This window comes from Narcine bancroftii, chromosome 13 (genome assembly GCF_036971445.1).
Source record: "Narcine bancroftii isolate sNarBan1 chromosome 13, sNarBan1.hap1, whole genome shotgun sequence".
In the NCBI taxonomy this organism is placed as follows: domain Eukaryota; kingdom Metazoa; phylum Chordata; class Chondrichthyes; order Torpediniformes; family Narcinidae; genus Narcine; species Narcine bancroftii.
In genome coordinates this window covers 28,514,052-28,541,012 of record NC_091481.1, presented here as the reverse complement: position 1 = coordinate 28,541,012, position 26,961 = coordinate 28,514,052, and the positions used below count along the sequence as shown (strand labels likewise).

Here is a 26,961-nt window from a genome sequence, read left to right as displayed (position 1 = left end):
CTGCAGTCCAGGCAGCCCACCCAGATTTAAGCCTGACCTTCATCCAATTGGCCCAGGTGAATCACCTCGGCTGACCCCTGCACTTGGCTTTGAGCCATTGGCCACAGCAGCCAACGGGGCCAAGCCTGCCCTGAGTGATTGGCCCCTCCAGTACTGCCTGCAGAACTATAAAGGACCATGTGCCCCTTTGTCCTGCCTCTTTGGACTCCTCGTGGCACCTAAGGGTTGGGGTGAGTACTAAGGTCAGGTAGCAAGAGCCATGTCCGTACTGGTCAAGGGATAGGGGGCACGTAGTATCACCTTGATCCTGACTGTTGAATGTGTATGTTCATGTCATTTCCCCCAGTCTTCTGTCGGTTCCTCCCTCGTTATCTGAAGTGTACATTTACCCCTTGCATATTGTGTATGTGTGTATATATAGAGGTTTGCTTAGCATATTGACCCTGTTGTCCCATTTGCATCCCCAAAATAAACGTGCTTTATACCTCAACTTTGGTCTGGTTCTTAACCTGTAGGACCCACACGAACCCGAACAACACTCTTACAAGCACCAAGCAATTGCAATCAATTGTGCGATTCTTTGGAATTAATACATCTCTGTTTACATTAACGTTATGAAGGAAACACTAGTATACTGCGCATTATCAAACCCAGCATATCCTGCATGCAACAGTATAACTGTATTCCTCATAGAAATTTCACGTCTATTAGGTGGAACATGGCTTTGTTTTTTTTAAAAAAAAAGCAAAAAACAGTTTTTAAAAAAAAAAACAAAAATTGTCAGAATTGGTTCATGGAAGCAAAAGATGGAGGTGGCTCAAGTTCCATGAACTGTACAAACCAGAAAGTTGAGTTGTATTTCTGATCTATATTAAATTAGATGAACCCTGATGAGTGATACTATTTATCCAGCATTTGACATCAGTGCTCACGTGTGCAGAAGAAATTGGTGATGGAGAGAATTACTCAGCTTCTCGTTTCTGACTGCTTTTGTTACCTACAAGATGAGAGGATACAGTAGGTGGAAGGGGATCATTTTTGGCTTGTTCATGATATGCAAACAAATATTACACCAAATGTAATCAAAGAATGCCATCAATCATTTACTTACCACAAACCGACTAACAGAATATTAAATTTCAATGTTCCAAGATCTGCAGATAGTTTTCATTTTGTGATAATATAAAAACATAGCTGCTTTTCCAATGTATCTGGAGAATGGAAAATAATGCTGATAAATTATTTTACTAAGACATCTTATTGCTGCACAATCATTATCATTTTGCTTAAGTTAGGTTTGCATTAATAACAATCCTCAGTTACTGAATCATTAGAAAGATGTACATTGTTTGGTTGGGCAGTTATGCACAGAAAGATTTTAAGCTGCAAACTGTAACTGGAATGTTGATAGAAAAAGAGCTTCTTTCTTGTCACTGCATCTTTAATAGAAGGAATCCATTTGGACAGCTATTTGTAGGAATTGTGGCACTTATTGCCAAATCTTTTTCTATCAGATAGTTGGAAACTAGCTGTATATTTCTGCCATTTTCTGTTGTTTTCATTTTGCTTTGAATAGAATGTGCATCTGTGTGAAGTTAACAGGATGAAGATGCTGGCATTACCTTTGCGAAATGCCATTATACACGTCAATATTAGTTCAGCAGTTTTCACCTTATCACTTTTCATCCAAGTCTTTTTTTTAAAAAAAAGCTCCTTTATCCAATATATTGTGTATTTAAAATGTGACCATGTATAATTTTTGAAATAAAAAAAATTAAGGATGAAATTTTCCAATGCTCTCACATTTGTTCACAGAAATAATTGCCCTCAAAAGAAAGGACACCAGTCCCCCCGCTTAACATCTTGGCACACAAAATCCCCTTTAAAAAAAATTAAAAACAATAACACTTTTGCTTCAATTCAGGTCACAATGGTGAGAAAAGCTTACCAGCTGAGCTAAATTTCCTGCTTTATATCATCTCTCTTCAAGCTCACCTACTCAAATCTCCATTCACTTCTGTTTGGAGTTTGATTCCCACAGATTTGTCATGCTTTCTTTGTTCTGAACAAACTACCCAGGTGTCTGATGTATCAAATTACAAGGCTGTGACCCATCTGCCCACCTCACCTCTGTGCACATTCCCAAATCATAACTGCATTTCCTCTTCAAACGACTGTGATTCCAAACACAGTTGTGATCAACTTATCACTTTCTAGATTATACAGTGCCCTCCATAATGTTTGGGTGAAGGGCACATTTTCTTCCTTCATTTGCCCCTGTGCTCCAGTTTTAAATTTGTAATCAAACAATTCTCGTGATTATATCGCACATTCCAGATTTTATTAAAGGATATTTATGTTCATTTTGGTTTGACCATGTAGAAATTACAGCTTTTTTTTAATATACATAGTCCCCTCATTTCAGGGGGCCATAATATTTGGGACATAGCAATGGATATGTATATTAAAGTAGACATGTTTCATACTTCGTTGCAAATCCCTTACATGCAAAGATTGCTTGAAATCGGTGGTTCATAAACATCAGGTGCTGAGTATCTTTTCTGGTGATGCTTTGCCAGTTCTCTACTGCAGCCTTCTTGGCCCTTAAGTTTTCTCTTCAACATATGGAAGACATGCTCAATTGGATTTAAATCAGGTGACTGACTTGGCTGTTCAAGAATTTCCCAGTTTTTAGCTTTGAAAAACTCCTTTCTTTAGCAACATATTTGGAATCATTGTCTTGCTATGGGATGAAGTGCAGTCCAATGAGTTGGGAGGCATTTCCTCGAACTTGAGCAGATGAGATGTTTCTATACACTCAGAATTCATTTTGCTACTGCCATCAGCAGTTACATCAACAAAACTAAGTGTGTCAGTACCTGTGGCAGCCATACGTGCCCAGACCATAGCACCCCCAACACAGTTGAGGTGGTATGCTTTGGATCATGGGCGATTCCTTTACGCCTTCACACTTTGCTCTTGCCATCACTCTGATACATGTTAATCTTGGTCTCATTTGCCCACAAACCTTTTTCCAGAATTCTGCAGGCTCTTTTAAAAGCTTCTTGGCAAACTTATCTGGCCATACTGTTTGTGTCCAATTAGTGGTTTGCATCTTGCAATGTAGCTTCTGTATCTCTGTTCATGAAGTGTTCTGCGGGCATTAGTCATTGATACATCCACACCTGCTTCCTGAAGAGTGTTTCTGATCTATCAGACAGCCATTTGGGGATTTTTTTTCCCCATTGAGAATTCTTCTGTCATCATCAGTAGAGACCTTCCTTGGAAGGTCAATCCCTTTGTGATTTGACCTCACCAAAATGCTCTTTCTTAATGATATTCCAAAGTGTTGATTTTGGTAATCCCAAGGTTTGGGTGATGTATCTTACTGTTTTATCCTTAGTTTTCAACCTCATTAATGGCTTCTTTGACTTTCATTGGCACAACTTTGGCCCTCATTGTTGAAAAATGGCAACTACAGATTCCAAAGGAGATCAAAATCTTAGAAGCCAATCCAAGCTCTCTTATACCTGCATCAATGAAGCAATGAAAGAAACCTGTTTAGTCACACACACCTGTAAAGCCAAATGTCGCAAACATTATGAAATGAGGGAACTATGTTTAAGAAGTGCTGTAATACGTGGTTAAACCAAAATATATATTTTGGTGCCTGCCACATTGTCCACCGCCAGTGGGCTGATATCGCCTCAAACCGCGCATCTTGGCGCCTCACAGTTCGGCGGGCAGCAACCTCCTTTGAAGAAGACCGCAGAGCCCACCTCACTGACAAAAGAGGAAAAACCCAACACCCAACCCACCAAATTTCCCTTGCAACCGTGTCTGCCTATCCCGCATCGGACTTGTCAGCCACAAACGAGCCTGCAGCTGACATGGACATTACCCCTCCATTAATCTTCATCCGCGAAGCCAAGCCAAAGAAAAGAAATATAAATAATCTTTTATAAATTCTGGAATGTGCCCTTTAATTACATGTGAATTGTGTGATTACAAATTTAAAACTGTGGAGCACAAGGACAAATGTATATGCTGTCAGCTTCCATTCATGAACCTCCAACCAATGGTGTGCTTCGTTAATGCAACTTTTCATTTTGCTAACAAAAGCTTTGAGCTATTATGCTACTGCCTCCTGAGACCATTTTAATCTTGACTCACCTGAACTTTGCATTGTTTCAAATCTAAAGAGCAATATCTATTTGTATGAATCTCCTTTTCCTTCTACACCCACGATTTTAAAACTGACCCCCTAAACTCACATGCCACCTTAAGCAATCCCTATGCCTTAAGTGCTGGGTTAAGAACCACTTCCCTAGACCCGATGGTTACTGAAACATTTTGCTTGAGAAAAATTGTCATTGGCCCATTTCCTTTGAGTTCCAAATCTGTGCACATAATGAGTCAATTAGATATGATTAAAACAGTGGTTTTTAAGCCTTTTACTTTCCACTCACATACTACCTAAAGCAATCCCTTACTAATCACAGAGCACTTATGGCATAGGGATTACTTAAGGTGGTATGCAAGTTTAGGCGGGGAGTTTGAAAACCACTGTTCTGGACAAGCTGAAGACATACTGGCTGATAGGTTAATTGACTACCACAACATTTTCCCTAGTTTAGGGCAAGAGGATGAAAAGGGATGGGGAAGAGGGAGAATCAATAGTGATCAAAGGAAATATGGGATAAGATCAATTGGAAGAATGGGTTTTGGTTGGCCTATACATAGTGGCTCAAAGGATGCATTCCCAGGCTGTATTCGTACATAGAATGGTACTGTGTTAACATTCATAAAGAAAGCTTTGGCATATTGGCCATCATTCATCAGGAGTACGGGAGTTGGGGGTTGCATTAATGTTAGTGAGACAAGACATTGGTGAGGCCAGATTTGGAGTAAGGTGTGCAGTTTTGGTCATCTACAAGAAAGATATCAATAAGTTGAAAGAATGCAGAGAAAATTTACAAGGATGTTGCTAGATCTTGATCTGACCTTTAGGGAAAGGTTGACTAGGTTAGGTTTTTATTCCCTGGAACATCAGAAAATGAGGGGAGATTCATTAGAGATGTACATAATTGAGGTGTAGAGATAGGATAAATGCAACTAGGCTTTTCCTAGAGGTTGGACGAGAGAACTAGAGGATGTGTGTAGTGGTAAACACAGGTCTGATTTCGACTTTGAGAAACTTGGATAGGTACATGGATAGGAGGAGTGGTCTGAGTGCAGTTGATGGAACTAGGAAGAATAGTTTAGCAATGATTAGATGGGCCAAAAGGCCTCTTTGTGTGCTGTAGTGTTCTCTGATTCTAATTGTAAGATAGGTAAGCCCTTAAATGGGAGTCAAAGCATTAGTCTATTCAAGAAAAGTTCAGAAATAACTTTAAATTTGCATTGCAACTTGCTTTATAAAAAAAGGATGACAAATTTCCAAATTTTGAAAGAATAAGGACTAGAGGTTCAAAAATTGATAATTATAACAGAACAGTGTTAACATTCAGAAAAAGATTAAAAAGGTTGTGAAAAGTTAAATTAACTCAATATCCAAAGTTATGATGATTGAAAAAAAGGTAAATAATATTCCAGATAATTATTTAAAATTGCCAATTAATTGAAAAGATTATAGAGACAGTTTATGGGTACTGCAGACCACACTGAATTGAAAGAACTCAATTTGTTAATCAGTCATATCACAGACAGTCATGGTGGTTGGTGAGAATGAGGATTCAACTTGGTTGATGTATTGAGTTATTAGTGAATTCCTTAAGAACTCAACCATCATCTATCAAGAAGCTATCTGAGTGCCGATATCTAGAGTGGAAGCAAATTGACCTTCACCTTCTTTGCCTTTTTCCAAGAAATCAAATCATTTAATCAGCTTTGATAATACTCACTTTGAAGATTCCAAAGAGAGCTCAAGGAAAATGTGCCTGGCTGATAACCAGATAAAAGGCCATCAGAGTGCATTCCAGTTTTTTTTGTGAAAGATAAGAACATTCCCACAAAAGGAAGATCAGAATAAGTGACTATCAACAATTACCATTTTTCTGCTCTGAGAGATCCTTATTGAAATACTTACAACCAAATAAATCAATTATAAAACACTTGTACAATATTTAGTTCCTGTACAGATTCACCCCACTTCCTATATTTTATATATATATTCACTTTCATTATCAACTTTTACCACAAATCATTTTTTTTTACATTTTCTCATCAGGATTGGAGGGAGGTACTGATTCAGACGACCATTTGGTGCCTTGTGACGATGTCATCTCTTTGACTGGAATATCCAATAAGCCTCACATCTATTCATCTGATAGACTTGAAAATTCGTCATCAGGTTTGTACCCATTTCCTTTTGAATGCAGTTCATATTTCAGAAACAACTTGAAAAGGTGTAGGTGGCAGAAAATATTCAATCAAATTAACTTTAATGATTGACTATCGTGACGTTAGAAACATTTGCTTTATCAAAACTTTCAAACCTTTATATTTTTTTTCAGCACCAAGGAGAACAACCTGTTACCTCGTGAAATTGAAGTTTTAAAATTTCAGATTTTAATACCAAAGCAAGCCTCCCCTTTGCAGTTCAAGGTATTTGCTTTTCATGAAGTGGAGCATTATAGTGTTTAATGTATACATTACTTCAGCTGAAGTCTGGCCAGTGTTTTAATTTAAAATGTTAAAAATTCACCTGATTTTGTACTGGATCCTGAAGCAGATAGATGAAGTGTGTTTGTTTGATAAAAAACAGACAAGAATTTATAGTCTTCCAATAGAGGTCTATAAGATTCTGAACAGTATAGATAAGGTGGACAGCCAGCATGTTTTTCCCAGGGCAGGAAAAAATGCCAGAGGACATCTGTACAAAGTAAAGGCAGGAATGTTTAGGGGAGATATCAGGGGAAAATTGTGTTTTTTTTTAAAAAAGGTTCTGGGTCCCTAGAATGCCTTGCCAGGGGTTGTGTTGGAGGCTGAAACATTAGGGACATTTAAGAGAGTCTTTACACAGACACATGGATGAAAGGAAAATAGAAGGTTGAGGTTGGAAGGGTTTTGTATTTTTTTGGTAGAACATAAAGGGCTGAAGGGCCTGTAGTGTGCTGTAATGTTCTAAGTTCTATGAAACTTTCGGAAAAAGGAACAAATTTTGTTTATTTTCCATTTCTCTCAGACTAGCAATCTCATAACAATTACCTGACATTTAATAATTTTCCCAACATTGTTTGAATTGAGGAGTTTTCCAATGCTGCAAAAATATTTGTCAAAACACATGATCCCTTCCTTCCATAGGGATAATTCACCTTATTTTTCTGTTGATAATAAGACTAGGATTAGCTTCATGAAGGTTGATTTTTGCACAAGCAAAAGGGTTGTAGGACCCTTGGACGAAATGGGCCAGACACAGGAGCTCTCAACCCTAAAATATGTTGTGGTGTACCAGGAATATTCAACACCCTTCAAAACGTACAGGAGACGAAGGTTTATTGAGGTATTTGGGCGGCATGGGCTCTTGGGCTGTATGTCTAAATTCAACAAAACATATGAACAAATTTTGAAGCTCCCTATTAAAACGTTAGATCAAATTGCCACCCAAATGATTTTACCAGTAATTATTTGACTGGGGCGGCGGGGGGGGGGGGGGGGGCAAATCACATTGCTTCATACAAAGCTATCATAAATAGTTTTACTTGTTAGCTTCCATATTCATTAAACAAAAATCATACAGGTACAGACATTCTGTATAAACAGAATACAGCAAAATCTCCATTATCTGGCACCTACAGGAATTATACAAATTTTCTGTTTGACTGAGACTCACGCTTACAATGCCTAACCAACACATCCCTGCATTAAGAATATACTATTTAAAAGACAGTGCAAAATGTAATTTGAAAAAAAATCTGCATTGTAGTCTTTAATTATGTAAAGTTCACTTTAATCAAGTATTTCCCTGTTGCAGGCGCTGCAAAATTGTTGCATTAGATGCCACAACAAAGCCTTACTAACATACCAAATAGAAATGAAAGTAAACACATTTACTAGGCAGGGATAGAGACACTTCGGGAGTTGCCCCAACAGCATCAACCAACTCTTCATCCTGGTGTCCCGGTCAGGCCCCTGGCGCAACCCGAATCTCCCCCCGTCCCCCAGGGCGCACCTTCCTCCCGCCAACCCAGCTCACCTCCGTGTAAGTGGGAAAAAAATATGCGTGAATTGAGGGGTATTGCCCATTCAGTGGGGCGAACCTGCGCATGTCCAACAAAATCTCAGCACTCCCCCGGGGAGTCTTATTTGAATTTTTTCATGCCGGTTGATTGAATTCCACATAATAGGGATTTTACTGTAGTTTGAAGACAGTTGAATACTGAATAGCTGTGGTAATACTCACACTTAAATTTTTAATCAAATGGGAAGGCTAAATGGCTACTGTTGCAGACAAGTGGGGAAAATGTTGACATTTCTCTCACCCTGGCCATCAGTGTAGGTGCCCAGAGCTTTAGCACAACAGCCTGTTCGACTACTTCAAAATGCAGTACTAAAGGCATACACATTTCCTCCAACATCAAAAATCCAACTGCTTGCTTCAATAACTCACCAACTCTTCAGTGATCACTATCCCCCCTCTTTCTCCCCCCCCCCCCCCACTTCACACTAGCAAGTGATTCCAGGAATTAATTGCCCATTGGCCTTTAAAGTGCCTAATATCCCAGCGTTGTTATCTCACACTAGGGATTGACGGCCTCAACCCCTATTACAATCCCTGGTGCCTGCAGATGCCAGGGTTGCAATCAGGCAAGTGTGAAATGGGCAATTACATTGTGGGAATGAAATGAGCCAAGTTTTTGCTCGAGTCCAGGACCATGAAGGAAGAAAAGATGAAAGTAAAGGTATAAACTTTGCCATGGGAAAGTTGCAGCAGGAGAGAGAGGAAATAAGTGGCAATAGAGAACAATTTTTAAACAGCATGGGAAAATTGGTAGCACCACAGTGTAGTGGTGGTGGCGGGGGGGGGAGAAGCATTGGCAGACCCGACTTCCCAGAACACCATGCAGCAGAGAAACCCCTTCATGAATGCTCCATGCATGTAGCCCTTTCTCTGCCACATGGAATTCTGGGAGGGCAGTTCCACCATCACTTTCCTTCTCCCTCATGGTATTTATAAATTGTACTCAGTGCTACCAACTTTCCAACCATTTAAAATTAGTCTGCTATTGCTCTTTCCCCACACCCCCTTAGGTAAACACAACAAAGGGCTGAAGGGCTCAAACTGCTGTACATAAAGCTTAATTATGTTATATTTGTACAAAATTAATCATGCCTAATTATAAGATCATATGGATCAGGATTTAGGGCAGGTCCACCATCACTCAATGCATCATGACATCATCAGAAGGTAGAACAGTCTTAACCCCAGGAATGGCTCCTTGCAAATGTGAAAGCATTCAGTGTCCCAGTTAGGAGTGGTCAAGTGAAACCCCCATTCCTATCCCAGGATACTAAACAGCCAATTCAGTCAAATGAAAGTGTGAAAAGGGCTTATGTAGCCAACATTTCCTTAAATTAAATTCTAAATTTTGAAAATATCATGGTGACTTTGAACTCTTGTGATGTGCGATTGAATTAAAAGTTTTGAACAAGTCAAGAGATTAAGTCTTTATTTTTATTCAACAGACATGACATGGGTAATTCTTCCATCAAGTTAAAGAGGAAAGAGGACAAATGTTAGCCTTTAAAGCACATCATGAACCAGTCAACTACAACTATGCAAGAGCCACTTCGTAAAGTACAGAATTAAACAGTATAATAGATCAATCATAATTTTTTACAATTCAGTGTCCATTATTTGAAGGTGTTAATTCTTATTTATCCCTACACACCTAAAAGCATAATCCATGGACTACAGCCCAAGATGCATGAACCATATCATCCAATCAGTTGTTGATAGTCAAGTCTATCAATGTGTATTATACAATCAGGACCACCAGCTGAAAGGAAGTCAATACCAAAAATTTCCTCTGGTTTCTCTTGAGGGTGCCTGGATCAAACACACTACACTAATTTGGCATTTTTTATTGAATGAAAGGGGTGACAAGTCCATAGAAATGCTTATACTTGTTTACTTTTGAGTCAAACTGTCAAACCTGCAGGGAATCTACCTCAGACTAGCTACAGAGATCCAGAAACATTCACATGGTTCCATTTCCCCAACACTAAATCTGGCATTGATTACAACTTCCAAGTCTCTGATAGCCCAGACTAAATGTTGTATTCCAATTAACAAGAACTCTGCAGATACTGCAATTTCAAAGTGTAATAGTACTCAGTTTTTATCATGCAATTAGAATGCTTTCAATACTGTAACTGTACATTAAGACATTATTTATAATTTAAATAAATAATCTGATGGCATTGGCACAAGGCAACAACACAGCCACATCATTCAGTGCAAGGATATTCTCACTGTGCAGAACATTTCTGCCACAAACAATCCAACCTTGATACAATAGTTTTTGAAACGTGAACATCTATTTAAATGAAACTAACATTTATCTCACTCATGTCCTGGGAGATATGACAATACCTGTACTGGGATATACTGTATTTAAAACTGTAATCCAACAAGGGGTGTTAAATTGAGGTGGCACTGGATTTCAGTTTATAAACTCTTCCAAAAGTTAATTGACAGTAGCAGGTGGGGCCTTTGCTTTGCCCTGATCCTCCACCTTCTTGATTGCTGCCTCAATAGCCTGTCGATCACCCAGAAATTCATGGTGCTTAACTGGACGAAGGGATTCGTCTAGCTCCAAGAGAACTGGAACTCCAGTGGGCAAGGTTAAATTAATTATTTCATCATCTGGGATCCCTGGAAAATAGCAAGAAGAAGCTTTAAAATAAATATTAAGCAGAGGATCCCTGAAAAGAGACATGATTAAGAATACTATACTAGAAATTTTTTTTTAAAACAGAGGTTCATCGTATGTGGACTGCAGTTGCAAAAGCTGTCAATAAACTCCGATTTTTAAAAAATCCAACTAATTCTCAGACTTGCATGATTCACACCTGCAACTAAAATCAATTACGCCTATAAAAAAAATTAGCTGTTTTCAAAAACCAAGTCATTCATACAAGGGAAAAGCCTAAATGCACAAATGTACAGGTGGCCCCAATTTTATGGCAGGGGGTTGCATTCCTAGAGAATACTCCACATTATAATTTTCTGTAATCTACAGCAGTGTCATCTAAATATACATTAAGAGATGCAAGTTAAAGAAAATAGATTGTTGAGTTCTCTTTCCAACAATTGAGAGCAAATTTGAATTCTAGTCAAATTATTGAGTAATGATTGCAAATTGATAAGACAATTTTCTACAATCTAAATGGCCATAATGCATGGTTTGCCTGTACAGAAATTCAAATTAACCTTGTTCAATTTCAGATATTTTATGATGTGTTAAAATAAGAGATATTTACACTTGATTCATTATTTGGCATCTTTAACATAGCAAAACACAACCCAAAGTTATAAACCAACACAAGCTCAGATTTATCTTCTCTATGAATGGCACCCAAGAAACTGAGCATTTCCAACAATTTTCATTTTTGGATTTGACATCATTCTTCATGCCACCGTCGAAGAGGAAGTTGTGTCTTAAAGGACAACGAGGGCAAAAGATGCTTTCAGGGGCAGAATTGGACTACAGTAAAACTGCTCAGAAATTCCATTGTTTCTCTATCTGGCTTTTAATAGATGCTTTCCACCAACTCGCTCACTGTGAAATAATACTGAGCAACATATCAAAAGTTTTAGGGTATTTGAAATTAATAGAAGTAGCATTCACAAGTATGGAAAATTTGGCAGTCCACTACTAACATCCCAAGTACAAAAGGATTTGAATTTTACAGAATACGATCCAGATAAAATGAATATCCCAATTTAAAAAAATCAAAAATATGAAATAGAATAGAGTGTGGCATTAACCCCATCTTGTTCCATCATGCAACAAGATTAGTCAGCTTTTACCTCTGCCTCACTTTCTTTCACAAACACTATATTCCTTAATTTAGCACTTCATTGATTTTTTTCAGGTTTGCACTCAGTTTGTTTCCATGCCTATATTGAGTAAGTTTTTTTCCCCACTACCAATAAGTGGTAATTCTGCCTCACCTGCAGTAAAAATCAGGGTTGTGTGATGTCACGTATGTACTCCGACAATAAATCACGACTGAAGCTTGAAGTTCGTTATGCATCTTTATCTTTGCAATGTTTTACAGCTGAGTTTCTCCAGCATTGTGTTTTCAATTCAATTATGATGTCTGCAGACTCTCATTTTACCCATGCACCATTTTTAACCACCCTATCTACCAGCATGGCTACTTTCAATGAGCTATGGATCGGAATCCCTAGGACCTTCTGTAATATCAACTGTATACATTTCCCTTGCATTTCATCTCCCAAAATAGAACACCTCACTAGCCCAGATTAAAAAGAATAGTGCTTTTTTGGTAATGCTTGCAGAACAAGCCATATGCTGCAAAACCCACAAAGTTTAAATAACCTGTAAAGCACAAAGTACTGAGACAGCTAAATATGAAAGCACTAAACTCCACAGCTTGATGTGGCTCTATACTGCATGACATAGCTTTGCATTTTTCCAAGCTATTTAAAATATACACTGTTAGAATGAATTTAAACTACAATCAACAACATGCTTAAAATATTGCCTGCACCATGTATTTTCCCTCCCAGTCAAGCATGCTGTTCATAGATGGAAAACAGAAAATACAATTCAGAGACTTGTTGAAAGTTTTATATACTGCCTGCAGAGTCCATAAATATGAAAATGGTTGAAAACACACAGCAAGTAGGTGACAGAACACACGTTAATAAAATTAACAAGTCACATTTTCAACAAAAAGACAATTTTAGTCTGCTTGAAACACTCTGTAATTTAATGGTTTTCCATTATAGATCAAATGTACATAAATGAAGCAAGTCCAAACTTTGCTGGTAACTACTTTGAATGTGGAACCTCAATTCGATGAGGCTTGACACACAAACCCAAAGTCCATATGAAGAGGTCCTAAGCCTGTTAGGAAAGGCATTAAGCAAAATTTGAAACTCATGCATCCAGTGATTTCATGCTCACTCGTAATTCATTTAATTTATAGATTTAATTACTTGACAGCTGCAGTGGTAGGTCTTGAACTGGTTTCTAAATGTGCCATAATGACATTGATAAAGTAGTTATTCAGCTACAAACACTCAGATTCAGAAAACAAAAAGTGTGTTTAATTGAAACGCCCCCGGTCTTTCACACTGTCTGAAACAAACACTTAATAAACTTGCATTCACAAGTGGAGGATTTGTAACAGCAAAAATCATTTCAGATTTGCTGCAATCAAACATTAAATATATTTAAATACTTCCTGCATAACCCTCTGTACAGAATTTCGCAAACACGATCTGCCGTAAACATCAGACGAAGCATGATTTCCATAAAAGGCCACATCACTATTGCCCAGAAAACCAGTTGGCCATCGCACTGAATGTTCATAATCAAGGTTAACCCTTTAATGGACAATGCAATCAAACATGTTCATCCAAAATTCCTTTAGTAATGAGCTAGATTGATGTCTCAGTGATGTTCAAGTGGGACCCAAACCCTTCCTGAATAGCTGAAGCAAATAGTCCCAGAATCTCTAGCCAGACAACTAGCAGTCACCACCATAACTGCATGTGCTCTTTTCAGGTGAGAAGGTCATTAGACTGTCAGTTCACTGGTCTCCCAATCTTTGCATCGGCAGGCAAGGCAGGCTCCATTTTATGCTACACCTGGAATACCGAGTATTGAAAGCAAGACCCTGGGAATGTACAGGGACTCTTCCCCAGTCTTGGATTTGGGTGGAAGAACCAAAACAAATGTCAATATATTGAACCACAGATTTGATGAAGTATCACAATCGGGAATGAATCATTCAAATAACGTCAACCACAAGACACTGATAACTCAAAGGACAGTGCCAAGTGTTCTTATTAATGAATGTTTGTAGCCATGGAGCTCTCCATTCTGTTAGTCTGCAAAAATTAGCTTTGAAAATGTGCCCTCACTTGAAATCTGCAATAAATTTTCCTCTGGCCGAGTTACCATTTAGTAAAACCAAATAGATCAGACTTTCCAGGCCAGTATGGTCTAGAAAAAATATGCAAATTTTGATTTAATACCACCCTCAGTCTAGGGTAGAGAGCATGGAATCTTAAAGACTACCCTCAACACATGGTCTCCAGACTTTACACAATTGATCATCGTTTTCATGACGACCTACCATATAGCCTATCATATAGCAGGCTGCCTCAGAAGTGGTTGCTGTGAATATATTCATACCAAATGGCAACTTTCACTTCAGAAGTAGTTCAGGCTCTTGTTTCTCCAGGGAGGTAACCAGAGAATTAAATGGAACAGTCATTTTCCTTTGACATTTCCCTCAATTCATTTATGGAGTAAAGACATTATTGTCCTTCCCAATGAAACTGCAGTATTCCTTCATTTATAGAATTCACCCTGGACCAACACAGAGCAATTAAAATTCTTTGATGATATTGTGATAATACTCTGTCACCCTCTGGTGGCAGACAGATTACAGTGTCTTTTACACAATTTAATTTTGGACATACAGCATGGTTATAGGCCATTTCTGTCCATGAATCTGTGCTACCCAATTTACACCCGATTAACCTACTCCCCCAGTATGTTTTGAATGGTGGAAGGAAACTGGAACCCTTGGAGAAAAAACACACACAAACATGGGGAGAACATACAAATTTCTTACCGACAGTGCAGGACTGGAAACCCAGTCCGGTCCCAATCAACGGCGCTGTAAAGGTGTTGCACTAACTGCTACACCAACCTTGCCACCCTTTTAACCTTGGCCAAGATGCATTCCTCATTTTTCCATTCATTCACAGCCAGCTTCAAAGCTAGAGTTGATATTTTCATCCCCTGGTTTGTTCAATACAAATACTCCGCAACAGAAAACATCAATATTGCAAAACAAGCGATTTAGAATAGAACGTTGCAAACCTTTCAAATAGTTGACACAAACGGGAGGCACTTCCACAGGTTTTGCAGTATCCATAGAAGGTAAAGATAAATAGCTGATGTTTTGTGCCTGAGCCCTTCGAGGTATGAGCAGAAAGCTGGCAGGCACCTGAATTAAAAAGCTGGGAAGAAGGGAAGGGCAAGAGGAGCAGCACAGATCAACTGACTAAGGAGATGGATAGGACAGGAGAGAGGAAAGGTGAAACAATCAGGGGAGGGGGCAACTCTGAATGCAGAGCTGGAGAAAAGGAGACAGTGAAGAGTTAGAGGAAAGGAGAAATAGGAATAGAATTGATAGATGGCAGGGAGTAACAGAAACCAGGGGAGTCGATGTTAATGCCATCTGGTTCGAGGGCACAATACGAGACATTGTTCCTCTAATTTTCAGGTGATCTCAGTCCGGCAGTGCACAAGACCACAGATAGACATGCTGGCATGGAAATTGGCAGGGAATTGAATTTGGTTCCCACTGATAAATCCCTGCTATTATGGTGGAGAGAGCAGAGTTGTTCAATGAAACGATCTTCCAGTCTGCATCCAGTCCTCTCAGAAATAGAGGAGACCACAATGGGAGCACTGGATGCAGAAGATAATCCCCTGCAGATTCACAAATAAAGCGTAGTTTCTCTTGAATGGATTGTTTGTGGTTCCGAATGGTGTCAATGAAGGAGGTGTGGGTGTAAGTATAGCACTTCCTGTGGTCACAGAGGTAGATGCCAAGGGGACAATTGGTGGGAAAGTAGGAAGGAGGAGTGGACAAGGGAGTCAGAGGCAGTAGTCCCTGGAAGAGGGAAAGGGAAGATGTATCATGTTGGGATCATACAATAGGTGGTGGAAATGACAGTGGATAATATGCTGGGTGCAGAGGGTAATGGGGTGGCAGGTGAAAATCATGTCCATGTTAAATGTAGTGGGTGAAGGGGCCAGGCTAGATATGTGGGTGATGGAAGCAAGGGCAGGGTTGCTGGGAGTAGAAGGGAAAACGCCATTTTTTTGAAGGAGGACATCATGGATGATCTGGCATGGAACATCTTGCCCTGGGAGGCAATGCTATGGAGAAATTGAGAGAAAGGAATGGAATCCTTACAGGGTACCAGGTGTAAAGAGTAGTTGAGATAGCTGTGGGAGTTTGTGGGTTTGTAGAAAATGTCTGATGAGAGTTTGTCTCCCAAGATGCATGAGGTTGGGGGGGGTGGGGGGGAAGAGGAGAGGAATAAAGAGAGACCATGTGAATTTAAGGTCAGGGTGCAAGTTGGCAGCAAAGTGGAGAAAGTCAACAAGCTAATTGACATGTGAATGCTTAACATTGGATGCAACATAACACGCTTCTAATTCTGGAGTCTACTTAACCAAACTTTCAGCAGAGAGGTTACAACAGCTTGTACTGGTCTTTAAGCTTAAGAAAGCAGCTCATCACACCTATTCAATCCAGTTAGTCATTTATAATGTGATTTCTCACACCAAGATTATAATTTTTAAAAATTTCAAAGAAATTTAGGTTTTTGATTCACTTTAACGAAGTCTGCAGTATGTTCAAGAATATAGAGGAAAGTCAGTGGATAGGAGAAAAATCAATGCCACTGAAAATCTATAGCATGATCAGTTCTAAAGCAATTAAATGTGCTTGTGCAAAAGAACAATTTAAAATAAACTTTGGTTCATTGGCCTTTTCTCACACCAGCACTTAATTTCTCTCTGCCTACATTTCCACAGTAATCTATTAATAAAGGTTAAGCAAGCATGGTTTCGGATGTACTGCCATCTCTAAATGTCAAAGGCCATTTCACTAATATCAGCTGTAATGGCATATCCAAATGTTAAAATGCAGACAGTTTACACAATCTTTTAAATAGATTTGAGTTTAGCATGCAAGGTTAAGATGCCAGGTAACATTAGATTTTAATAAACCAAAAATTGGATTGTACAGTAAAAATCTACAGTAGATTTTTTAAATTCTCACCTACTGATTTAAATGCCCCCATTCTAGCCAAAATGACTCCTGACCCAGCAGAGGAAAATATTTCCAAATGATTACTGACTTGGGTTGAAAAGTGTGACTGTTTAATGCCTTCAAAGCTGAAAACTACAGTCTTAAATTCAAATTTAATTTCACAAAATAATGGTCGAACAACCAAGTCCGAGCAATAAAATGGCCATCTTACCATCTATTACACGCCACAGATATCTGCACCACTGCATCTTTAAAGATGCCACATAATGTAAAGAAAATCCCGAGACAATTCCCCCCCCATACATACAACACTAGCAACAAGACAAGATATCAGGACAGATGATCAACAACCTTGTCAAGGATGTTAATTTAAAAGACCAAATATTTAGGCTTCCCTACTTTGAGCTTTTGATGAAAACAGCCATCAGTGCCACCATTATCAGAATTAAAATTTGGAGCATGCACAAAAATTAAAAAAGCTAATATCAGAGGGCTGGATGAGGTGCAATAATTAACTTGGGGTGGTTGGGTAGGAATGGAGAGGGACAATATCCAAAGAGAGCACTAAACGTAGGCCTGTAATGTGAAGAGGGCCTATTCCTACAGGTGACCAGCTGCTTTCTTGAACTACAATTCCATTCTTAAGGCCAATACAAGCTATTGTGACATTTCTGTTGAAATTTGGATTAAGTGGCCTTCCAAGTTGGAAATGTGTCATGTTGCATCCACTATTAATAACATCCACACTGATTCAACCCAGCTTACAACACAGGAATAGGTCCACAGGCTTAGCTTATCCAAGTGGTTTCATCCCACTTGTCTGCAATAGAACAGGCCATTCTGCTGCTCTACTCTGTGCCAACCATCTCCCTCATCCCACTCACCTGCTCCCATTCCATAACCCTTCAGATCTCTCCCATCCATGTATCTATCAAATTTATTCTTAAAGCACATGATCGAGCCCACATTCACTACATCAGATGGCAGCTCATTCTACACTCCCACCACTCTCCAAGAGAAGAACTTCCTCTAATGTTCCCTCGAAACCTTCCCCTTCAGCTTAATGGGGGAGATTGCCATTCATCTCCCCAATTCAAATGGAAAAAGCCACTGTCTATACCTCAATCTTGTAAACCTCCATCAAATCTCCCCTCATTCTTCTTCACTCCAAGAAATAAAGTCCTAACATGTTTAATATTTCCCTATAACTCAACTCCTGAAGACCCAGCAGCAACATCCTAGTAAATCTTCTCTTCATTCTTTCAATCTTATTGATATCCTTCCTGTTATTAGGCACCAAGAACTGCACACAATCTTCCAAATTTGGCCTCACCAATGTCTTAAACTTCAACTTCAAGGCTAGGGATACCAAAAGCTTTCTTTACATCCTTGTACACATACAAGACCCACATCTTTCCAATCCCCTCTCATCTATGCAGTCATTCAAGTGCTTCTTAAAGACAATGTAATGAAACACAAAAGTCTGCAGACACTATAATTGTAGTAAAAACACAAATGCTGGAAGAACTCAGCCGGTCTTACAGCATTCAAAGCTAGATACATTTCTGATGTATCAGGCCTGAGCCCTTCAAGAAATAAGCAAAGCGCAGGAAGGCACAAGAATAAAGAGAATGAAGACTGGCTAGTGGAGGAGTTCAGACCAACAAAAGGTGATGATTGGATAAGGGGAGGGTGAGAATTGATTTTGACTCTGATACAAGACAGAAGGAAGAGAAAAACAAAGCAGTTTCATATAAAAGGAATGTTTCACATTTTCATCAATTGTTCATAAAAGTGAGAAGTAGGTAAAGTTAAAGAAACAACCAATCCTCAGCTGGTGTAGGGATTCAGCAAATAGATGGAGATAATCTAATCTTAGCTAGCATTTTTTACTGGTTTTGTTTAACAACTTTCCTACCAGCTTCTATAATCATAGAACAATTACAGCACAGAACCAGTCCAACTTGGCCCTTCTAGTCCATGCCGAACATTTTCTCCCACCCAACCCCACTGACCTACACTCAACCCATAACTCTCCATTCCATTCCTTTCCCATCCATATACATATCAAGTCTGCCTCCACCCCTTCATCTGGAAGCTCATTCCACACACCCACTACACTGAGTAAAGATGCCCCCCTCCCCATTATGTTTCCTGTAAACTTTTGCTCCCTAACTTTCGAAATAATTATTTTAGTTAAGTAGCCAACAAGTTGGTAATACAGCTGAACTTTCAGCAATATCTCCATAACAGGATTTACCAAGTTTCATTTCATTCATGGTGCTCTGAAGCTAATCTATACAATTTGATTGCCTATAAAGTGGTAAAAATTCCCAAATCATGTCTTGCTCATTTCCTTTTTAATCCCTCTGGTCCTTTTGATCCTGGGGGCCAATGGAAAAGTTCCACCACCAATTCTATCCAAACCAGAGTTTCCCCATGTCAGCCATAGTTGAAAGAGGCCATCAAAAAAAAATCTACATTTCAACATTCCATCCAATTTAAAAATCAAAGTTCAGATTTATTGTCAGAGTGCATTGATGAGATCACATACAACCCTGAGATCCTTTTCATAGCTGTGGTGAATGTCTGCCAAGCTGCCGGTCTCCCCTCTGGCGAGCCTTGCTGTACTAACATTGGCTGTGCTTTATCTCTACTGCTAAGGACACTCCCCTTGGATATAATTGTATATGCATCTATTCTCTTTCTTTATTGTACCATGAGTTTCTGCTAATAAAAGTCATGATTATTGTTTGACCTCATCGTCTTTGTCTACTTCATCAACTGGTACTTCAACAGCAAACTAAAAATTTATTTAAATCTCAATACAAGAACAAATGTAATTTTACCTTCCAGATGTTTAAGAAGAGCCCTGGCACTGTTTCCATGAGCAGAGATTAGAATGGATTTTCCCTTTTTTACTTCTGGAGCAATTACATTGTTCCAATAAGGCAACAATCTATCAAGAACCTCTTTCAAGCTCTCTGTGTTGGGGAGTTGGTCTTTTGGAACGTCGCAAACATTGTATCTTCTGTCAGTGTAAATATCATGGTAACAAGAATGTGATTCATCAATTGGAGGAGGTGTGACATCATAACTTCTTCTCCAAAGTCTGACTTTATCTTCACCATGAATCAAGGCCAACTCTGCCCTGTTGAGACCTATTAATGCACCATAATGACGTTCATTTAGACGCCATGAACTTTTTGTCTCTACCCATTCTTGCCCCATCTCGTATAATACAATCCATGCAGTTTGAATAGATCGACTCAAAATGGATGTATAAACAAGATCAAATTCAAATCCAGCTTCTTTCAGATGTTTTCCACATGTCTGGGCTTCTTTTATACCATTTTCAGTCAACCTCTGATCAACCCAACTACAAAACCGATTTTCTTTATTCCAAGCACTTTCACCGTGCCTAAGCAACACAAGTTTGAATGTCATGTTGATCCAAATTGAGCGCACAACTTCAAAGATTCTGAAAAATAGACAATACAAACTATTAGAGGTACTGCATAGAATGACAGTCATTACAGATTGGAGGCATAGCCACTTGATATATTAAAAGCATAGCAGTTTAAGATACAGAGAGACTTCCTTCTGGGGAGAATGGAGACAGCTATTCTTGTATCAGCAAATATCTCAATCATACTATATTTAAACAGTTTGCTATTTTAGATCTGGTTAAAAGGACAAGATCCAAGTTCATCCAGTTAGTTATTTAGTACCTTATTAGTTTAGGTTCAATATATCCCCTCCACTCATGTCTTGTGTAATTTCTCCCATGCAATTTAGTCCCACTGTGATCTTTGAAGCAGCAGCCAAATTAGAAAATGAATGCCTACACATTGGACGTGTTACAAAAAAAGTAAAACTGCCCCAAAATACAGTAGATATAGACAAGGGTGGTCTACAACCAGAAAAGGGCACTGAAATGTATAGAGTTTCTTTCTAGACCAAGCTGGTGATTGTTTGATGCACATCAAGAGACCGTCCTTTTAATGCATTCCCATTGCCAGTAAAGCAAACAGGGCTGCTGCAGAGTAGAGAAAGAAGGGAAGTAAAAACAAAGCTGGGAAAATTCAGCTGGTCAAAATGTATAGCAAAGATATATAACCAACATTTTGGGCTCAATCCCTTCAACAAGAGAAGGGAACTCTGATTCATTCAAAGGGATTCACACTGAATAGAGGTCCTGTGAAGGGCTAGCAAGAATACTAGTAGACAGTGAACATCTGGTGTCCTTGCCATTCAGTACTTTCAAGTAGAATCCAACATTAAAATGCCACCAACTTGAATGACATGGAACTTAAAAGGGCTAAGACTCATTATTCAAGTCACAGAGGGCAAATTAGTCCTAACGGTGTTCCACAATGTCAAACATTGGTGGGTCGAGCTAGCTGCTGAGACTGTTGATACTAACTGACTGCAATAGAAGAGTGTGGGACATTGTGACAGAATTGTATCTTTCAGTCAAAGATCATCATGCCATTCATTGTGGGACACTCTCCCAATACAAGCTTGATCCCCAGAAATGTCACGTTAATCCGCAAGGGGTCAATGAGAAGGGCATGCTTTTGCCATTTTCAAATTTCATGCCAAACGTTGATAAGTTTTGACATAATGGTTTAAAATATTAAATGGCTTGATTTGTTATTTCAAAAGGCAATTAACAGTCATCCAGATTGCTGAGGGCCTGGAATCACAAGACAATTATACCAAGAACATCACAAGTGACATTGGGATTTTCTCCCCTTCCCCCCCCACCACCTTCCCACCCCCCTCCAAAACCAATAAACCTTTAACATATACAATACAATAAAACCATTAAACAATGTCATCACATAATGAAAAATAAACATGTGTCAAATGCTTTTACACACTAGATCAAGTCATTTTGTCTTCTTATCATTTTAGGGGGTGAGTACAGTTTTTTCTACACTACTGACAAGTAGAAATTTTGCCTGGCCTGCAGGAAAAAGAATCTCCGGGTTGCATGTGATGTCATGTACATACTCTGACAATAAATCTGAACGTTGAACTCAATCCCCTGACTAATGAAAGCCAGCATACAATAAACCTTCTTCACTACTCTATTAAACTTGAGTGATCCCCAATGGATTTGGACCCCTATTTTTTTCCCACAGTTAAGAATCCTGCCATTAACCATATACTCTGCCTTCAAGTTTGTCCTTCCAAAATGCATCACTTCACACTTACCCCGACTGATCTTCCATATATTGAGTAAATGATGCAATACTGGTGAGCTTTTATATTGTACCAGCTTTTCATCCCACTTATAAATTATATGTTCCGGTACCTTCTCCCCTATTTTATCTAGCTCTATCTTAGTCCAATCTGGGTTTTCCCTTATCTGATAAAAATCTGATAAATACCTTAATTGTGCTGCTCTATAATAATTTTTAAAGTTTGGTAACTGCAAACCACCTTGGTTGTACCTCTCTGTTAATTTATCTAATGCTATCCTCAGTTTCCTCCTTTTCCATAAAAATTTCCTTATTATTCTCTTTAGTTCATTAAAGAATATCCGTCAAGGGAATTGGTAACAATTGAAATAAGTATTGTATCCTTGAGAAGACATTCATTTGAATGCAATTTACCTTCCCTATCAACGTTAGCGGTAATTCTTTCCAATGTTCTAAGTCTTCCTGCAATTTCTTTATTAGTGGCTGATAATTTAATTTGTACAAATGGCTTAAATTATTATCTAACCTAATACCTAGGTATCGATTGCTTGTGTTTGCCATTTAAATGGTGATTCTTTTAAAAATTCTGTATAATCCGCATTACTCATTGGGGGCATCATTTCACTTTTATTTGCGTTAATCTTGTACCCCGATATTTCTCCATATTCCTTCAATTTCTTATGTAGTTCTTTTATTAATATTTCTGGTTCTGTTAAGTATACTATGATGTCATCTGAAAATAAACTGATTTTATACTCCTTCTCCTTTATTTTTATCCATTTTATTTTTTGTTCTTATCAGTTCTGCCAATGGTTCTATTGCTAAAGCGAACAGTGAGGGAGATAATGGACATCCTTGCCTAGTTGACCTACTTAATTTAAATTGGTTCGATACATATCCATTTACTGTTACCTTCACCAATGGTCCATTATATAATGCTTTAATCCAATTAATATATTTTTCTGGTAGATTGAATCTCTGTAATACTTTGAATAAATAATTCCATTCTTCCTTGTCAAAGGCTTTTTCTGCATCTAAAGCAACAGCGACTGTTGGCATCTTATTTCCTTGAACTGCATGAATTAAATTAATAAATTTACAGACATTATCCACTGTTGGTCTTTTCTTAACAAGTCCAGTTTGATCTTGTTTTACTATTTTTGATACACAGTCGGCCAATCTGTTTGCTAATAATTTTGCTATTATCTTATAATCTGAATTAAGTAGAGATATTGGTCTACATGATGCTGGTGTTAGTGGATCCTTCCCCGTCTTTGGTATACTGTAATTATTGCTGTCTTACATGAATCTGGCAAGTTTTGTGTTTCTTCTATCTGGTTCATACTTCCAGGAGAGGAGGAATTAATAACTCTTTAAATGGTTTATAGAATTCTATTGGGAATCCATCTTCTCCAGCCGTTTTATTGTTCGGCAGCTTTTTTAATATATCCTGTACTTTCTCTATTTCAAATGGTTTTATCAGTTTGTTTTGATCCTCTTCTTGCAATTTCTTGCAAGACTGTGAGATAGAGTACACAACAGCAACACCACAGCCTCTCCTGATCTGTATTGGCTCTCTCTACCTGTCCTTCTCTGTAGCGTAAAGCAATGCTTTCTCCTCATTTTCACGAGTCCTGTTTCACCTGACATTGTAAGATTTTCCTCCACAAAGCATGACCTGACCTGCTCCTTCTGACACTTCAGATAGCCAACATCTGTCATAATTTGCTGTTAAATTTAAATGCATTATAGCTGTTCTCCTATCAGAATTTCAGCAAGTTGAAACCTCTTTTGCACATTACAGAACCTTACACAATGGGACATGCGATAACATTTCCCACTGATCTCTCTCTCCCTCTCCCTGCATCCCATCGTCTCTCTCCCTCTCCCTGCATCCCATCGTCTCTCTCCCTCTCCCTGCATCCCATCGTCTCTCTCCCTCTCCCTGCATCCCATCGTCTCTCTCCCTCTCCCTGCATCCCATCGTCTCTCTCCCTCTCCCTGCATCCCATCGTCTCTCTCCCTCTCCCTGCATCCCATCGTCTCTCTCCCTCTCCCTGCATCCCATCGTCTCTCTCCCTCTCCCTGCATCCCATCGTCTCTCTCCCTCTCCCTGCATCCCATCGTCTCTCTCCCTCTCCCTGCATCCCATCGTCTCTCTCCCTCTCCCTGCATCCCATCGTCTCTCTCCCTCTCCCTGCATCCCATCGTCTCTCTCCCTCTCCCTGCATCCCATCGTCTCTCTCCCTCTCCCTGCATCCCATCGTCTCTCTCCCTCTCCCTGCATCCCATCGTCTCTCTCCCTCTCCCTGCATCCCATCGTCTCTCTCCCTCTCCCTGCATCCCATCGTCTCTCTCCCTCTCCCTGCATCCCATCGTCTCTCTCCCTCTCCCTGCATCCCATCGTCTCTCTCCCTCTCCTCCCCTCCCCCTCTCCCCTCCCTCCATCTCTCCCTCCCCTCCTCCCTCTCTCTCCCTCTTTTCCCTCCCTCTCCCTCTTTTCCCTCCCTCTCCCTCTTTTCCCTCCCTCTCCCTCTTTTCCCTCCCTCTCCCTCTTTTCCCTCCCTCTCCCTCTTTTCCCTCCCTCTCCCTCTTTTCCCTCCCTCTCCCTCTTTTCCCTCCCTCTCCCTCTTTTCCCTCCCTCTCCCTCTTTTCCCTCCCTCTCCCTCTTTTCCCTCCCTCTCCCTCTTTTCCCTCCCTCTCCCTCTTTTCCCTCCCTCTCCCTCTTTTCCCTCCCTCTCCCTCTTTTCCCTCCCTCTCCCTCTTTTCCCTCCCTCTCCCTCTTTTCCCCCCCTCTCCCTCTTTTCCCTCCTTTCCCTCCTTTACCTTCCTCTCCCCCTCTCTCTTTCTCTCTCTCTCTTTCTCTCTCTCTCTCTCTCTCTCTACCTCCCTCCCTCCCTCCTCCTCCTCCTCAATCCCGTCACCGGAGATTGAGCACAGCCACCTACCCCGCCTTCGCGCTGCTCTCGACGGGCACCGCACATGCGCAGTGGGGTTCTTTTTAAAACCTTTGTTTCCGTCTCCCAGCAACCATCGCTGCCAATCAGAGACCGCCTCTCAGCGTTTCCCCTCCCCCCCCGAAACGGACGAATCAGCGTGCAGATTACAAAGGCGGCTTTGCTGAGTACTGGAAACAGTTCCGTTTTGTACGTGAGTGTTGGGCTCTGAAAATAAAAGGAAGGGAAGGAAGGAGGGGGGGGGGGGGGGGGGGAGGGAAGAGGACGGTTGTTGTGTGTCTGAAATGAAAGCAGAAAGTATTGCAAACCCTCAGCAACTCCTTATTCCGCCCGCGCTTCAAGTTCAAACGGTGTTAGGCGTTGGAGGACGCTTGTTATCCGAGACCTGGAGCCTGCAGGCTTCATGCACTAACTCCAGCCACAAGCGTTTCTAATAATGTGGTCTATTTAAAATCCTGGACAGGTTCAAAGGCTGACATTGCATCCCAAACCTGTGGTTTCATCGTTCCCCACTTAACTCTACCATTGCACTGGATACTTTGCAGCCAATTCAGAATGGAAGAGCACCTTGTAAGTCTATCAGGTGGTCGCTGAGTCGTGCCTGATACTCGTCAGCACCCTCACATTTCTCATACCATTTGGCCCACTGTCCATACAGCTTTCAGAGAACTCCTCTCCATCCCATTGCTCACTTTTATGTCAGCCAGTGGTTCTCAAACCTTTTTCTTCCCACTCGCATACCACTTTAAGCAATCCCTTAGTAATCACAGATTCATCAACTCCACTGTTTCTCCCATCGCCCACCTACCTCTGCTCATTTTGTGCAATCTGATTTGAAATTTATTGTCAAAGTGCATGCATGACATCGCATGCATCCCTGAGATTTTTCCTGCGGGCCCTGCAGAATTTCCACTAATTGGTAGAGCAAAAAGTAAACTGCACAGCATAAAGTATGTAAACAATCAAAAGAACGGTGAACAGGTAACGAATGTAAACAAATGACTGGGAGAGAGAGTAAAGAAAAATCAATAAAATGCACAAGTAAGAGTCTTTAAATGAGTCTCTGATTGACTTCGTCAATGATGATTCTGATGGTCGAGGAGGAGCAGCTGTTACTGAACCAGGTGGTGCGAGACTTGTGGCACGTAGACCTCTTTCCTGATGGCAGCAGCGAGAATAGAGCATGTTCTGGGTGGTGTGGGTTTTTGATGATTGCTGCTGCCCTCGGATGGCAGCGTTCCCTGTAGATGTACCCAACAGTGGAGAGGCTAGTAATTGAAAATTCAAGGTTCAGTTTACATTAAGACAGTTCAATATAACACAAAATTTGTTTTCATCTGCCGGAAAGCAGACAGATTCACCATTTTGCCCCCAGTGATCCCGCAGCCACACAGAGTCCCATCCAAACCATCAGCAGCTCGAGGTCCAGATCCAAACTTCCAACATGATCAGGAGCCCTTCAGCGCCCTTGGCACCCTCTCACAGCCCATTTCCAATACCTGGTACCCCTTCAGCTAGTCAAGCCCATCGCCAGCAGTCCACAGCCTGATGTGAGTCTCTCGACTGCAGTCACCAGCAGCCCGTAGCCTGCATGATTTCCTCGCCTCAAGTCACATCCTGTGTGTTCTTCAGCCTCAGAGCCCCTCACTGGTTTACCGCCATGGTCACCCTCCCATGGGTCGTCTCCTCTGCTTCTTCTCAAATGTGAGAGTGGTCTCCTCATTTTCTCG

General features: G+C 40.1%; 1 protein-coding gene and 1 long non-coding RNA gene across 9 annotated transcripts in view; one reads left to right on the top strand and one right to left on the bottom strand.

Moving 5' to 3' along the window:
* Positions 1-25,283, bottom strand: bpgm (2,3-bisphosphoglycerate mutase). 3 transcript variants are annotated; one of them, XR_011348385.1, is made up of 5 exons: positions 25,223-25,283; positions 19,914-20,545; positions 10,598-10,879; positions 1,112-1,211; positions 1-997 (listed from the first exon to the last, which is right to left on the bottom strand). XR_011348385.1 is itself a non-coding variant. In XM_069910118.1 (3 exons), exons 2-3 carry the CDS (start codon positions 20,509-20,511, stop codon positions 10,692-10,694), a joined length of 786 nt encoding a protein of 261 aa, XP_069766219.1. In that variant the 5' UTR covers positions 20,512-20,545; positions 25,223-25,283; the 3' UTR covers positions 9,655-10,691. The 3 variants fall into 3 exon arrangements, 2 of the variants coding, with proteins under 2 accessions (XP_069766219.1, XP_069766220.1); XM_069910118.1 differs by lacking the exons at positions 1-997; positions 1,112-1,211 and having other exon boundaries at positions 9,655-10,879; XM_069910119.1 differs by lacking the exons at positions 1-997; positions 1,112-1,211; positions 25,223-25,283 and adding an exon at positions 23,578-24,066 and having other exon boundaries at positions 9,655-10,879.
* Positions 25,284-25,338: 55 nt separating this feature from the next.
* The window catches only part of LOC138748227 (uncharacterized), a 75,611-nt gene continuing 73,988 nt past the window's right edge, over positions 25,339-26,961 (top strand). For 5 of the 6 annotated variants that reach the window (XR_011347883.1, XR_011347880.1, XR_011347881.1 and 2 more), the window contains exon 1: positions 25,340-25,420. This is a non-coding gene — a long non-coding RNA (uncharacterized lncRNA). Of the gene's footprint in view, positions 25,421-26,961 lie in introns of all 6 variants that reach the window. The other variant, XR_011347878.1, reaches the window with a different exon arrangement.

Excerpts from the sequence above, each read along its gene's own strand:
- bpgm (XM_069910118.1), bottom strand. The coding sequence starts at position 20,511 with ATGACATTCAAACTTGTGTTGCTTAGGCACGGTGAAAGTGCTTGGAAT. Across the intron at positions 10,880-19,913 it reads TCTTCTTAAACATCTGGAAG|GGATCCCAGATGATGAAATA; the intron begins GTAAAATTACAT and ends GCTATTTTCCAG.